At 37.7% G+C, this 17119-nt stretch overlaps 1 protein-coding gene across 1 annotated transcript in view; it reads right to left on the reverse strand.

The window, feature by feature from the left end:
* Positions 1-17119, reverse strand: part of tbxas1 (thromboxane A synthase 1 (platelet)) — a 123534-nt gene that overhangs the window by 69101 nt on the left and 37314 nt on the right. Inside the window, 1 exon segment of the mRNA XM_051723918.1 lies at positions 7077-7171. Coding sequence (XP_051579878.1) covers positions 7077-7171 — 95 coding nt within the window.

The following is a 17119-nucleotide window of genomic DNA, read 5'->3' on the forward strand; positions in this document are numbered from 1 at the left end:
AGACATGTAAAGTGACCAATCACAGTTTGTTTTGTTTTTATGTGTCATTTGGGAGCAGGGTTTTTTTTATAATAATAGACTGGAAAACATTATGGTGGCATAGCAGACTCCATAAACGGCTGTCACAGTAGAAATTAGTGGAAAATGTATGTAGACTTTGTAATCAGAATTAATGTCCATCAAAAATACAAATTATCAATTTTCCACAGACATAAAAAAAAGCTCAATATACAGTTCTGCTCACTGGTCATGGGTCTAGTGTACTTGCTACTAGTGCCTCAAACAAAACTATATCATTCAAAGTTTCAATGCCATTTACCTTGCAAAAACAATAATTGTAAATGCCCAGAACCCAAACAAGAATTGACTTCCAGAAATGGTGTATAAATCAGGCAATCTGATTGGATCTTGAAATGAAGAAGGAGTTTCTGAAATCAAACTCTTATTTCAAAAGAGCAAGGACTGGTTTTTCACAATATTTTCCATGTGTGTGTGTTTGCAATACGGAGAGAAAGAAACTGCCGCTAGGTTGTTAATGACAGTAAATGGAGCAAATCTCATGTATTTGACTGTTGTGTTTTGTAATGGAGTGTGGCATGATAACGTGCTGTTGTGGGTTGCGAGAGACTCTCTCGTCTAGTTTCTAAATGCAGAAGTGGGTAGTAACATGCTACATTTACTCCGTAACATTTACTTGAGTAACTTTTTAGAGAAAATGTACTTTTAAGAGTAGATTTAATGGTGGGTACATTTTACTCTTCCTCAAGTGAAATTCAAATGAAAAAAATGTATTCTTCATTACAGTGGGGGACGTTACTGTCGTTACATTACTGGTTTTAATAAATGTTAATAAATGCGTAATTCATTGAGAGATTTTTGCATGGGATTTTACAGCACCGTAACTTTACAGCGGCGCTCTGTCACTCGAATCAAGTTCATCACTGCAGCGACAGCAGTAAGTGCTCAAAACAAACACTTTCTTTATTTCACACAGTGAAAATGAAGAGTTACGTTTATGCAATGCCTTCATTCAACACCAAAACAAGTGGGAATTTCAGCATACAGAATTACGGATTCAACAAAGAAAACATATTGCGGTAAGTTGTGGTGATAATGATAATGCAAACTTGTTTGTTATGGTAATGGTCAGTTTCAGCGTGATTCTGTACCTACGGGCTCTGTTGATCTCAGTTTTTAATTATACATTTTCTTATATCAGTGCTGCAATACCTCAGTACATATAAATTCATGTTACAAACTGTCTACAATGGACGCAAGCGATATCGTGTCGCAACACCATGCGGATGCATCCATTGTGGACAGCGTCATTGATTATAATGGGAGCAATTTGTGTTTGTCGCATCGTGCTGCACCTGCGTCTGATGTAGACAGAACTTTATTTTTATACAAGATAATGCAGCACGAGCATACAGCCATATGCGTTATAAATCACGTATGCGATGCATTTTTCTAAACGCGCTTCTAAACACAAAGATAAGGTGCAACTTCACTTTTTATTGCACAAAACTAATGATCCAAATTATTTTGTCAGTGTATATACTATAAGCTACAGAATATACTGAACTAAGAATCCATGCAGGACTATAAAAGTTGTGAAATAGTGACATTAGGCATTAATAACACATGATCTTGCTTTGGTTCATATCTAAGAATATACAATATTATACATAATAATATAAATGAGCCTGTGAAACATTATTTTTTTCCTGTAATAACTAATTTTCAAACCCGATCTGTCGAGCAACCTTAAAGTGATAGTTCACCCATAAATTATTAATATTCTGTCATCATTTAGACACACTCTCACTTTTCCAAACCTTTGTGTCTTTGTTTTCTCTGGATGCAAAAACAAGGTGTTAGGCAGAATGTTAGGGACTGACATCCTCAGTCACCATTCACTTTCAAAAATGACAAACAAATGGAAGTGAATGGTGAGGCTAAAATTCTGTCTAACATTAAGTGTGTTCATTGTGTCCAAGTCATACTGGTTTAGAACATGAGGGTGAATAAATGGTATCATCATTTTCATTTTTAAACAATCACTGTAACAGTGGGTATAAAGGATAACATAGGTGCATGATTCATGCATGTAAGGTGTTAAAATTAATAATCAGCTCTTTGCAATGTAATTTGCAATGTAACTAGGAACTCAATACTTGAGTAATCTTTTAATTCTATACTTTCTTACTCTTACTCAAGTAATTATTAACATTAGTACTTTTACTTCTTCTTGAGTAATTTTTATTTATTTATTTTTTATCCCCTTTTTCGCCCCAATTTGGAATGCCCAATTCCCACTACTTAATAGGTCCTCGTGGTGGCACGGTTACTCACCTCAATCCGGGTGGCAGAGGACAAGTCTCAGTTGCCTCCGATTCTGAGACAGTCAATCCACGCATCTTATCACGTGGCTTGTTATGCATGACACCACGGAGACTCCCAGCATGTAGAGGCTCATGCTACTCTCTGTGATTCATGCACAACTTACCATGCGCCCCATTGAGAGCAAGAACCACTAATCACAACCACAAGGATTTTATCCCATGTGACTCTACCCTCCCTAGCAACCGGGCCAATTTGGTTGCTTAGGAGACCTGGCTGGAGTCACTCAGCACACCCTGGATTCGAACTTGCGACTCCAGGGGTGGTAGTCAGTGTCAATACTCGCTGAGCTACCCAGGCCCCGAGTAATTATTTTTAAAAGACTTAATACTTTTACTTGAGTACAGTTTTTGGCTACTCTACCCACCTCTGTCTAAATGTGACTCAATCTGCCCCTCCATCCACGACATTGTCCATCTCTGTACATTACTTCCTGTTACCTATGATCCTCCCACACACTCCTGCTTCTCTCTCACTTTTTGTCCTAGAAAACATTCTAAATATATTATTATTGTTTCCTCTTCTTCCTTTCAGTCTCACACCCCTTTCTTTAGAATGGAATACTAACTTACTGTACAGTTGAAGTTAGAAGTTTACATACACCTTAGCCAAATACGTTTAAACTCAGTTTTTCACAATTAATGACCTTTAATCGTAGAAAAAACTCCCTGTCTTAGGTGAGTTAGGCTCACTACTTTATTTTAAGAATGTGAAATGTCAGAATAATAGTAGAGAGAATGATTTTTTAAGCTTTGAATCTTTGGTCAGAAGTTTAAATTCACTTTGTTAGTATTTGGTAGAATTGCCTTTAAATTGTTTAACTTGGGTCAAACATTTTGGGTAGTCTTCCACAAGCTTCTCACAATAAGTTGCTGGAATTTTGGCCCATTCCTCCTGACAGACCTGGTGTAACTGAATCAGGTTTGTAGGCCCCCTTGCTCGCACATGCTTTTTCAGTTCTGCCCACAAATTGTCTATCGGATTGAGGTCAGGGCTTTGTGATAGCCACTCATTGGACTTTGTTGTCCTTAAGCCATTTTGACACAACTTTGTAGGTATACTTGGGTCACTGTCCATTTAGAAGACCCATTTGCGACAGAGCTTTAACTTCCTGGCTGATGTCTTGAGATTTTGCTTCAATATATCCACATAATTTTCCTTCCTCATGATGCCATCTATTTTGTGAAGTACATCAGTCCCTCCTGCGGCAAAGCACCCCCACAACATGATGCTGCCACCCCATGCTTCACGGATGGGATGGTGTTCTTCGGCTTGCAAGCCTCACCCTTTTTCCTCCACACATAACGATGGTCATTATGGTCAAATATTTTAATTTTTGTTTCATCAGACCAGAGGACATTTCTACAAAAAGATCTTTGTCCCCATGTGCACTTGCAAACTGTAGTCTGGCTTTTTTGTGGCAGTTTTAGATCAGTGGTTTCTTCCAAAGGGATAGTTCATCCAAACATTAACATTCTGACATCATTTACTCATATGTTGTTTCAAACCTTTATGACTTTCCTTCTAACGTAGAACACAATAGGAGATGTTAGGTAGAATGTTAGCCCCAGTCACCATTCACTTTCATTGCACTTTTCCCATACAATTAAAGTGAATGATAACTGAGGCTGTCATTTTGTCTAACATCTCCTTTTTTGTTACTGCAAAAACTGCAAAAACATTTGCATACTCTGCAAAGCATAAGTGCTATATAAAGGAACAGTAAGAATAGTATGGTAGTATGCTATTCTGAACACAGCTAATGTCTTTATTTCTCCTTTTCTCTTTTGCAATGACTCCCCTTTCCTTTGTTTCTTTTTCCATCTCAGTGAATTTCTAACTTGAAATGCAGTCACCTGCCTCTTGAGAGTGGATTGCGTATGTGTCTCTAGTGCCAATAACATAAAACACTCACATATACACACTCATAGAGACCTACAGGATTTAGCTGAGAGGATGGCCTCTGGAAGTGGGTCAGAGGATTCTGCTGTAGCAATGCTCTGGAGACCAGTGTTTGTGAGACGGACTGTGCTGACGTGTGCATATATCCACACACACACACTAATACACACCCACAAAGGGTGCACTACAACATACAACAGCACACATAATAAAAAAGCACATACCATTTAGTTTACCTGGGGAGGTTCATCTAGACATGCAGTAATTATGCAAGATGAAGCCACATGCATATTGATGCCTCTCTCTCACTTCCTTCTAATAACATTTAATGAAAATGAGGAAGACTTGAATTGAGATGAAAAGAACAGATAAAGGAAAAGAGACAGACAGACCAAGAGGGAGCAAAGAAAGAAGTGGTCTTGTCATAACCAGGTGATGGAGAGATAGAATGAAATGAGCACTGCGAACGACAAGCTGTCCAGCCCACCATGACTGTCTGACAGTAACATATTGTTCTGGGAATCTATTCAGAACCACGAGAGTGTCAGTATTTTTTAAAGCTTGCGAGTGTGCCGATGGCATAAAAAACACACTGACGGGATGCTCCAACATGCTTTAATTTTAGCCCAAAATTGTTAAAGAGGTCATGTCATGAGGAATCAAATTTTTCTTGATATTTGGACATAAAAGAGGTCATTCTATTATAAAAACATAATGTAAATTTCAGAACTCAAAATTTAATCCCCAATGCAATAAAAGTATTTATTGAAACCAAGTTGCCTTGTTCTCTACTTCCGCGACTTCCCTATGTCACCAGGGGGCTCATTAATTCATGACCACCAATACAGCAAAAAAACATCAATGCTTACCTTAAGTCATCGCATCCTTGGGCACGCCCACAGGCATTCAGTTCGTTCAAACAGAGAGAGATCACGACAAACAGGCCTAGTGTGTAAACTATTCCTGAACACGAAAGAGGACACATCTGGACTATTTTTAATAGTTTTTGTATATAAACATGCACTACACAGACGTCATAACCACTTTGGTGCATTCCCAGCTACAGTGCACGATAATACTGTAAATGTGTGTGTCTTCATTGTGCTTTAGAAATTATGTATGTGCAGTTGTTCGGCTCATATCAGTGTGAACTGTATGTTTTTCCGGCTCATATCAGCGTGGATTGCTTGTAAACCAGTGATAATTCAACTCAAGCTTTGCAAAGGAACTGTTATTGAAGGATGGGGCAGTTAAAAACACTGTTGGATCCAATCTCAAAACCAGTAAACAGTGTCACTCATGAATATTTCAAATGTCATGACTGTTTGATAGGTAATGGTGCTGCTATGCTTACAGTGTGCATTAGGTGTAAACCCTAAATTTAGTTTTATAATGTTATGGAGGTTCCTTCTCTTCCGATCGAGTTTCAAATATAGCTGTATTTGAGGGGCTGCACGATGTTAGCCAGTCATAACAGTGGGCATTTACATTGAAGTTTAAAGGGGACGCTGAGGCCAAAACCAAGCGTTTTAGACGGAGGGCAAAAGACACTGTGAAAAATTCATATATTACAAATTTTGGTGCAAAAAATACTTTACTAATTTTATCAGTGGACCTCAGGTAAGATAATAAAATTATGTCATGACCCTTTTAAAAAAATAGAAGTCAAATTTCTATATATAGAAAATGAAGCTTATTTTTATAACATGAGGATTTTTTGCATTGTGACATTTTCATAAAAAATAAAATGCATCCTCCTCCCAAATCCTCATTAACATATGCATCTTAATTCTTATTATTCTCAGTGATAATTCTCATTAGATTCTCATAACTGTAATACAGTATTTTTTCCTTAACCAAATGTGAGTTTGGGGTGGGCCCATTTTTTGGGGGCCAACCAATGAAATGTGGGGGACTGGGGAAGTGTTCTGGAAACCAGTTTGAAAACAAAGTTATTACTTTCACAATTTTGCTTGGTGCTGCTAGTTGCGCAGAAATTACATACTTAACTTTTATATTTTATATATATATATATATATATATATATATATATATATATATATATATATATATATATAGTATATGTATATATAGTATATTTAGATATATTTTTTATATTTCAAATATTTTAAAGAATATATAGTTATTTGGGGCAGAATACATTTTTTAATAGGGATCATTTCTTTATGTAAAATTTATATAATTTCTTACTTTTTCCCCCCTTTTCTATTGTGGGGTAAAATATGACCATTGGGATCAAACAGCCCTACAGCTCTGAAATCTTGTCCTCTATCTCCTCTAATACACATCCAATCATTATCATTAAAACTAAAGAAAGAAGAAAATGAGTGTCCTGAAGGTAGCTCGTGATTTGCTATATTACACTGTGGGACTCAAAAAAAAAAAAACTGGAAGAAATAAACATGTTAATTTTGCAATATTAAACTCACCCACTCCTCACCTTTCCTTTATATTTCCATTGTAAAAGTACATTATTCTGCACAGAGGGTAATCTGTTTGGGAATCACACGGTATTAGATGTCATTAGCGGTGAGTCATCTTTAATGAACAAATCTAATGAAGTGCAGCTCAATGAGAGAAACATAATTTTTCCAGCTTTGGTGGGTGGTACAAGGTGTATGTGTGTGTGTGTGTGTGTGTGTGAGAGAGAGAGAGAGAGAGAGAGAGAGAGAGAGAGAGAGAGAGAGAGAGAGAGAGAGAGAGAGAGTGAATGCATTTTGTTTTCTTCTAAAATGAACAAAAGGTTTTACGTTTCGAAACAGCATGAGGTTCCCAAAAAATGGTGAGGGCTTTGGATGTTTGATGCTACAGCATTCCAAGACAGAGAAGGGGTAGACAGAATACCTATTAAAATAGAAAGACAGAGATGTTCAGTGAGAACCTCTTTACTTTTTGGTAAGTGAGTGTGTGTGAGCATTATGAGAAAACCACCTAGAAAGAACATGGACGCAATAAACAGAGAAAAAACAACTATAATCAATAGGAGTGAATTAAATTCTCCAAAATAACAGGCATATGCTGTCCAGCTCATTTTGCACTCATATGCGTATTTATTTTTTGTCCAAAGAACATGACCACCTCAGTACCACCTGTGCTGTGTCTGATTAGTAATATCAAGTAGCAAATCATAGTTCATGGCTTTAATGCAGACTATGTCTATTGTCTACATAGTCTATTGACTATGCAAAAAAAAAAAAAAAAAAAAGGTAAATTAGTTCCTAAAAGATTTGCTTGTGTAAAGTAATATTTGTAAAACTGTAAATAAAGTAACAAGCATGATAGAATGATTTGAATGTACAGAGTAAGATATGTGAAAGTGTAAATCAAATTGCAAGCATAAACAAAATTGTATGCACAAAGAACGTTTTGTAAAGGTGCGGGTAGATCCGCCTTGCACTTGCAAAACTCTTATGGGTGAGAAGGTCCAAAGCGTGCAAAATTATTTCTGGAAAATATTTTCTCCACAAACACGTCATTTAAATTTTACACATACAGACTGAATCTACACGGTCAATTCGTTTTGCTGTTCATGAAACCATTTTTTTTTTTTGGGGGGGGGGGGGGGAGTCAGAAGTCAGAAGAATACAGATGAAATGTATTTTGTGTTAATATGAAGTTACAGATTCACAAACATGAATTACACTTATGCAAATCATTAAAATATTGCAAATCTTTTTTTTTTTTTTAACGATTGCAATTTGATTTACACTTTCACAAATCTTTCTCTGCGCATTCAAATCTTTCTATGACGCTTGTAACTTCATTTACACTTTTACAAATCTTACTCTACACATGCACATTTTTAAGAACTAATTTACAGGACCTTCACAGATATGCCCCATCCAGACTTCCTGTTTCAATAGTTCTACGTCAGTAAATATTATGATACAATTTTCATTTTTGGATAAACTATTCCTTTAAACAGGGGTCTGCAACCTATGTCACCCATGCCACCACTGGCACGCTGAGGTGTAATCACTGGCGCGTGAACAACAGCCAAAGAGTAATATGTTTTTGTAACAGGTAAAGGATGGGCAAGGAGGAGGCGGGAAACGGCTGAACAGTCAACATAAAGTTTAATGATATAAATGAACTTTACAACATAAAACATAAAGGAACACAGACACACATGCTGCGCTGCCACGTGCTTCTCTCTCTCTCTCTTGAACTGGCGCCTCCGGCTCCCCTTTATCTCGCTCTCCCGCTGATCAGCTGATTTAACGCCAGACATGTATCATCACGGCCCAGCCGCGCCTTCCTCCTCATCACAGTTTTTTATTTATGTATATGAAGTCCCTCACACCTGCATGCCAATCTACTTCTTGATGTAATCCTTCCTCATAATCACGCAGCGTATTTTCTATACTTATGACCTTAATAAGAAGCTAAACACTATTAAAGTGTGACGAAACTGTGCTCGTCCGTTGACTAGCATGCAAACCATATGCGCATCATGAGCGCAATGTGGCGCAGATCAATTCAGGCAGCACTTGACTTTCATTGAATCATTCAATTAAACGTGTCCATTTTGTGACAATGGCGCTGTGCGGTTGAGCAGATGACAGCCTACATTCTCTTGTTTTATTTGTTACTTTTTGCCTCAGAACAACACTTGATGTAAACTAGAACATACCACTATCAATTAGAAATTTTCAAACTAGCACAAACGATGCTTAAACCACAATGACGGTGACTCTTCCTTACGAAAATTAACCATGGTTTTACTATAGTAATATTGTAGTAACAATGACTGTTGTAACCATACTTTTGGCAGAAACCATGGTTTGACTACAATAAAATTATTGTATCCATAGTAACGCTGGTTTTACTGTAGTAATATTGTAGCAGTAATTTTGTGGTTCCTATTGTTTTACTACAAATACCATTGTTAAACTGGTTACTGTAGTAAAACCATGATTTATTTTTGTAAGGGCTAAAAACTACATAATTTAGGGAATTAATAATACATAATTAAAGAGCAAACCCAAATGCACAAAATGGGGTTAAAAATTCGATTCAAAATTTAAATTAAACCTGGACCTAAATAATTACATTTTTAAACAAGGAAATGTTATAATTAACAAAATGAATAAGAAATATATAAGATTTCACACAATTTTACAAAATCAAATAAGCAATGTGACATTTACCATATTAACTCCTTTTGTACAAAAAGTCAGGTTCCCTAGCATTCACTGAAGCACACAAGATTCATTGTGGAAAATTCTCAAATAATGCTGGGATAACATAGACCATTAAGTTTTGTTCATGCCAGCTTGAGTGCATGCTGTCTTTAAAGCTGAAAGAGGACCTACCCATATTAATTGTTATTAAGAAACTCTGAAATTCATGTTAATTATAACATATTTAATATATGCAGTATATTAAATAAAACATGTTAATTAGTTATATTGTCATTGTGGACTCTAAACACATTTTTTTTTAAACAGATTTGGGGGGTTGGGGGTGTGTTGGCACAGTGATTAACAAGTACAATAAAACATGGCACTTCATGTCAAAAAGGTTGCTGACCCCTGCTTTAAAAAGTCTTAATTCAATGGAGAAAGAGAGTAGCGACACATTCACATTTGTTCTAATAATCACTGGAGCACCGAAAACCATTTGCAAGTTAAGATACACATTTATATGACTTACTAATCATGTTTGGCTAGTAATATCAGACTCTGAACATTGTGGCAGAAAGCAACTGCCACCCATCTCCCTGCAAAAAAAAAATAAAAAAAAATTACTGTACTGTAACCAAAAGATTCTGACATCAATCTCTTTCATAATCTCCAGCACAGCAGGAGTTCATTACCATATTAATTGTCAGATTAGAGAGCGGGTCTTAACACGTGCTGTAAAAAAAGCCAGAATGATAACTCATTTTATGACATGCTCTTAATTACACAGAGGCACGTCACATCCTCAAACTCGTCCCGGCTGTGAATGAGAATGAATCACCGGTCAAATCTGTCCAGATTCAGAACTAATTTTCACTCCAGCCACAAATATATCCCCCCAACAACCCCCCCCCCCCCCACCCCACCACCGCCGTCAGATGCTACAGACAGACCTCCTCTCGCCATTCAACCCATAATTGGTTTAATCTTACACCAAACTTCTGTGAAAGACATCCACAGATCTCAACAAGCTATCAGGATGAGTCAATGAGAAGATCGAGTTCTTTCCCAATAGTTGTGGGAAAGTCTTCCAGCAAAACAGGGCCAAAGTTGATTTGGCTTTCATAATTAGCAGATTGGAATACTGTCAACCGTCTGTTCCAGCTTTGGTGAGGTTCGATTGAAAATCTTTGGGAAACATTAATGTTTTTCTCAAAAGAGCAGGTGTGAATGAAGTGTGATATTGCCCATTTGAAGCAGAATGTAGCATATTTTCATTCTGAGAGTGCTATCTGTTTCATACTGGCACAGTTTACAATGTTGGTCATCAGCAATCAAATGTAAATGTGTGTGGTGTGTTCATGTCATGTCGGAATTCGTCTCTTCGTAGAACTCATAATTACAAGTTGTAAAATGAGAATTCTATGGAAGCTCCGACTTGTGACGTTATGTAAAAAGAACCAATATGGCAGCTGCCTCAACAGTTAAAGTTAGTTTAGAGATATTTCTGTTTGATATTCCATTTTATTATAGACAGTGTTACCCAGGGTCGGACTGGGACTAAAAAGTGGCCCTGGACTTTCTGGCCCAGAGCGGCCCACCAAACCCGGCCTGCAACACACCACACCATAACACACCAGCTCAGTGATATCATTTTCCGACTCAATTTCAATTTTCAAGTTGAAATAAAAATGTTTCTATTGACTGCTAGTCATGACAATGGGACCCACCAGTGCATAAACTTTAAAACATATAAAACCACTGTAAATGTGATGAGTGGATTTTTTAGAGAAAGCACTAAAAATAAGCACTATATAGCTCAAACATATAATATGTCCAAAACTTTTTTCCCAACATACAGATGTAAGGGTAAAATGTACATGAAAGTACAGGAGGAAGTGTGTATTTTAGGTCAGCATTTCTTCAAAGTTTTTAAAGATCTTAATCACGTTTCAACTTTGTTCTAGAAGTGCAAATTAACTATTGTCTTAATATGAGGTTGTGGAAACAACAAGTATAATAATAATTTATTATATATGTACAGTATATATAGCTATACAAGATCATAAAATGTTGTTTAAAATAGATGAAGAAAGTGTCACATAGCAGGACAATGATGACAATGTTTAAAATGTTTTTAAAAAAATAAAACATTTCTGAATTTACCCAAGTGCTCCCGTGACGTAAGCGCGATGGCACGTGAACTGACGCGTGACAGACACACAACCAATGAGTTGAAGGAACGTGCCAACGCGCTTGCATCACAGGAGCACTCAGGTAAATTCTGCCATTGTCACTGCCTGACTGGAAGCGATCTTTTATAGTTAAAAAGTGCTAAATATTGTTCTTTTTCACACACAAAGTGATCGATTCGCTTTAGAAGACATTAATGTCACCACTGGAGATAGGATGGATTTCTTTTTTGCTGACTATCTGTGCTTTTTGGACCTACAAATATCTAATCACTATCCACTCCCATTCTAAGGACCTGCTGACCCTGGATCTTTTTGTATAACTCTTCAGAAGTGTTTTGCAGAAGAAAGAAAGTCATACACATCTCAGATGGCATGAGGGTGAGTAAATTATCAGAGAATTTTCATTTTTGGATGAACTATCCCTTTAAAGTGTAAATCTTTGCAGATATTTTGCAGATTAATTGCTCATATTTTTACTCTATGTGAGTTTATTGCATCTTTATATCTGCAGTGTTTTAATTCCTTTCCCAGATTATTCTTGAGAAACAGTGAAAAGCCCTATGCTTTGACAAATGCTGTTTCTGCTATCCTTCAAACAAAGTAAGCCTCAAAGCCTCAAATATCCACAAAGTAATATTTTTCATGACTTATTTTCTGCATTTTTATCAGAAGTGAGTATTATTCAGCAAGCCGCACTTCTGCTCCTAGTAATGCTTTGCGGTATGAATAAATTATGCAAATTGTTATGTACTGCTCATAGCTTTACTGTTTGCCTATGTTATTTATGCTGCTGTTATTGTATTTGTTGTAACTTGCAGTTATTTTTCATTTTGTGATTATTCAGAGCTCATCTTATACTTAATATGTTGTCTTTAGCTGTCACCATTATTGTGATTTTTATGTCAAATAATGAAGTCCACGCGAGGTATGGTGTTAATGCGCACATATGGATATGCGCTCCGATGAGTAAGTAATTTCAAAATAAAGTGCCAAGGCAGAGCTGAAGCACCGAATGTTGTCTGATGGCCTCAGAGGATTGACCCGACTGAAATACAGATATAATACTATTTTGTCACAGAAGGTGGAGTTTTGTCTATTCAGGGCAAGACAGTCATACTTTGAGTCAGAGGACAAAGCAGGGAAGCTTTTGGCTAGATATATAAAGCAGAGAGAGTCTTTTTCTACCATTCCCTCAGTGAAATCTGATGGTGGTGAAATATTTACCTCAGCCATTGATATTAATAATGCTTTTAAAGAATTAAATCTTGGTCTCTGTAGTTCCATGTCTTTGATCCAACTGATGAAGATATTAGAAACTTTGTGGAACCATTAGAACTCCCTAAACTGACGACTGAGCAAAAAATTATCTTAATTCTGAGATAACCTTGGAGGAGCTTGGCGAGGTAATTAAGGCCTTGCCTACAGGCAAGGCTCTGGGGGCCAGACGGCTTTGCTGCTGAATTTTTTAGATCTTATGCTACAGAACTGGCTCCACTTTTGTTAGAAGTTTATATGGAATCATTAAAAAATGGATAGCTTCCACCAACCATGACACAAGCCTGGATCAGTCTGTCATTAACAATTTTTATTGATTCCACACTCAAATCAACACAAACAGCACATGAAAACACAGATTAACTTTCAACAAATATTCACCCCCTCCCTCCCCTCCCCTCCCCTCCCCTCCACCCAACACACATCCCAGTGGTCAGACACCGAATAATAACAGACACACATACAAGCAGACAGTCCAAAGAAAATACTCAGACATAAAAAAAAACACAAACAATTGCCCAACAAAAAGGGTTCCACACATCAATTAATTACATACACACCATTTATAGTGTCCCTCTCCACTGTTCCTCCCTGGCAATCCTCCAAGAAGGCCAAATAAGTGCCCCACTTCTTCTCCAAGGCACCCAAGCTGCCCAGCCATCTATGCGACATCTTATCAAAGGCCGCCACTCTGCCCAATTCGGTGCACCACTCATGAAATGAGGGTGCACCAGCCGACTTCCATCCCCCAAGGATCACTTTCCTGCCGATCATCACACTGGTAAGGACCCAGTTTTTAATGTGTGTATTCCCTAAGTTAACCCCTGCCCCATCAACCAAAATACAAAGTCTGGGGCAGAATGAAATCTGAGTGCTCAGGATCTCACAGACATAACTCTGAACCCTCGACCAAAACTCTTGAATCTTAATACAATACCAAAAAACATGGGCTATGTCACCATCCTCTGATTGGCATCACCAACAGGTGGGTGTAACTTTAAGACCAAGCCTATGCAATCTAGAGGGAGTCCAATAAAAACGATGCAGAATCTTAAATTGAATGAGGTGCATCCTTGCATCCCTAGACACAGATTTGACATTTTTAAAAATCCTACCCCATTCTTCATCCTCCAGTACTAAATTCAAGTCTTTCTCCCATAATTTCTTGAGAGATGTCAAAACCCCGTCCCCTAGACTCTGAATTAGCCAGGAATAGTACGCTGAAGCTTCGTGACCATTTCCAAAAGCCTCTAGTACCATCTCAAGAGTGTCTGCAGCTTTAGGGGGCTGCATACTACACCCAAAGATGGCACAAAGTAGATGGCGCAGCTGTAAGTACCTGAAGAATTGAGATCTGGGAATCCCAAACTGATGTGTAATATTTTCAAAGGATCTCAATGCTCTATTTTCATACAGGTCACCCAGCGTAGCAACTCCCTTCTCAATCCATTCTGTCCAGCAAAAAGGGGACTTGTTAATACACAATTTAGGGTTTAACCAGATACTTGCGGCAACGTTCAGGTAAATGTCTGAATTGAGCACGTGGGAAACTTTTGTCCACACTAACTGAATGTGTGAGATAACGGGATGTGTCTTTACTTCTCCGGGCAGCTTGGTAGAAAGACATTGCAATGGCAAGATAGGGGCAAGGACCTCCTGTTCGATAAAAAGCCAGGGAGGAGCTCTTTCAGGCAGATGCGACCAATGCGCCAAATGTCTGAGACAAAAAGCACAATAGTAAAACAATATTTTGGAGAGACCTAACCCACCTTTGTCAACTGGCCTGTGTAACTTGTTAGAATTCATTCGAGGACGTTTACCATTCCAGATAAAAGATTTAGCAATACTATCAAATTGTTTAAATAAAAGAGGGGAACTTCAATGGGGAGAGACTGTAATAGGTAGTTACATTTTGGAATACAATTCATTTTTATAACATTAACCTTCCCAATCATAGATAATTGTAATGAAGCCCACCTTTCCACATCACTCGAAAACTTTTTTATTAAAGGGTCAAAATTAACTCTAATTAAGTCACATAAATTTGCTGGGAATAAAATACCCAAATACTTAATGCCCTGTTTGGGCCACTGAAAGGCGCCTGGCTGAAAAGCCATTACCAGACAGTATGCTGTCATAGCCAAAGCTTCGGATTTAGACCAATTAACTCTGTATCCCGAAAATTTAGAGAAGGAATTAATAATTCTGTGGAGGCAAGGCATAGATCTAGTGGGGTCAAAGATGAATAATAAAATTAGCAGAAAAATAAAAGCAAAAGCTTATGCGCCACACCTCCCGCCACCTCCCCCGGAAAATCATCCTCCTTTCTTATCGCGGCTGCTAATGGTTCCAGAGCAAGACAGAACAATAATGGGGAAAGAGGGCAGCCCTGCCGGGTGCCCCTATTCAGAGTAAAATAATCTGTACATTAATCCATTACATTTGTACTGCTGCTACAGGGTGTCTATAAAGTAACTTAATCCAACCAGTAAATGTACTCCCGAACCCATATATTTCCAAAATCTAAAAAAGATAATCCCATTCTACCATATCAAATGCCTTTTTGGCATCAAATGAGATGGCAGCAACCAGAGACTGATCATTTGCCACTGACCACATGATATTAATGAAATGCCTAATGCTATCAGAAGAGCTACGGCCCCGAATAAACCCCACTTGATCTATATGTATAAGAGATGTCATAACTTTACTTAACCGGTTAGCCAAAATGTTTGACAACATTTTTACATCTAGCTGGATCAGGGAAATTGGACGGTAACTTTTACACTCGCTTGGATCTTTGTCCTTTTTAGAATCAGACTGATACAGGCTTGAACAAAAACTCAGCGGCAAAGCCGTCTGGCCCGGGAGCCTTGCCTGTAGGTAAGGACTTAATTACCTCGTTAAGCTCCTCCAAGGTTTTTCTTGCCCTGAATAACCAATACTCCACCTTCCGCGACAAAATAGTATTATATTTGTATTTCAATCAGGTCAATTCTCTGAGGCTGTCAGATGACATATGGCGCTTCAGCTCTGCCTCAGCATTTTTAATATTCCGTTCTATCTCCACGAGTTCTCGAGCTTTGGATTTTTTGATGAATGAGGCATATTGTATGATCCGGCCCCTAAGAACCGCCTTAAGTGCCTCCCAAGCCATGCCCACAGAGGATACTGAGGACCAGTTGGTCTCCATATAAACATTGATTTCAGTCTTTAACATTTGTTGGAAATCAGGATTTTGCAAAAGGGATACATTAAAGCGCCAACTATATGATTTCTTTTCCTCTGTGTGTGGCAACATCTCTAAACACACCAGGGCGTGATCTGAGACTAAGATGTTTCCAATTGAGCAGTCAACAACAGATGAAATGAGAGACTTAAACATAAAAAAAAAATCTATTCTAGAATAAATCTTATGGACTGATGAAAAAAATGTATAGTCCCTACCAGATGGGTTCAAAAGTCGCCAAATATCTACAAGACCAAGATTTTTACACATCCTGTGAAGCGTCAATGTTGCTCTAGGGGGCTTACACACTTTTGCTTCACTATGATCAAGGACTGAGTCCAACAAAAGATTAAAGTCTCCTCCCAATATTATATCATGATGGGTGCCAGTGGCTTGCAACATACCCTCAAGATCTATAAAAAAGCCCTGATCATCAGCGTTAGGTGCGTAAATATTAGCCAAAATCAACCTTTGCCCTTGAATGTCTGCTAAAACAATAATGACTCTTCCTAATTTATCTTTAATCTGTTTTAGACATTTTAATTGTAGATGTTTATTTATCAGTATAATGACTCCCCTATTCTTACTTGAACCAGCACTAAAGAAAACATATCCACCCCATATCTTCCCAAATTTTTCAGCTTCCTGCAGGGAAAGATGCGTTTCTTGAAGAAAGACTATATCATATTTCTTACGCTTAAGAAAATAAATAACCTTCCTTCTTTTTATGGGATGCCCCAACCCATTCACATTCCACGTGGAGAGTGATAATCCACTCATTTTAACATCTGATATATTGATATAATGAAGAAAAAAAAATAGTGTGTCAAAAATAAGATTATACAGACCACATTCCCCATTAATGCAACAATCAAACCCCGAACAGAACAAACAGAAAAAAGAAAAATGTGCGCATTAATCCCGCGCACAACAGCGCCAACTGGCGTCAATCCCTCTAAACTCAAAGAGTC

This window comes from Myxocyprinus asiaticus, chromosome 18 (assembly GCF_019703515.2).
Source record: "Myxocyprinus asiaticus isolate MX2 ecotype Aquarium Trade chromosome 18, UBuf_Myxa_2, whole genome shotgun sequence".
In the NCBI taxonomy this organism is placed as follows: Eukaryota; Metazoa; Chordata; class Actinopteri; order Cypriniformes; family Catostomidae; genus Myxocyprinus; species Myxocyprinus asiaticus.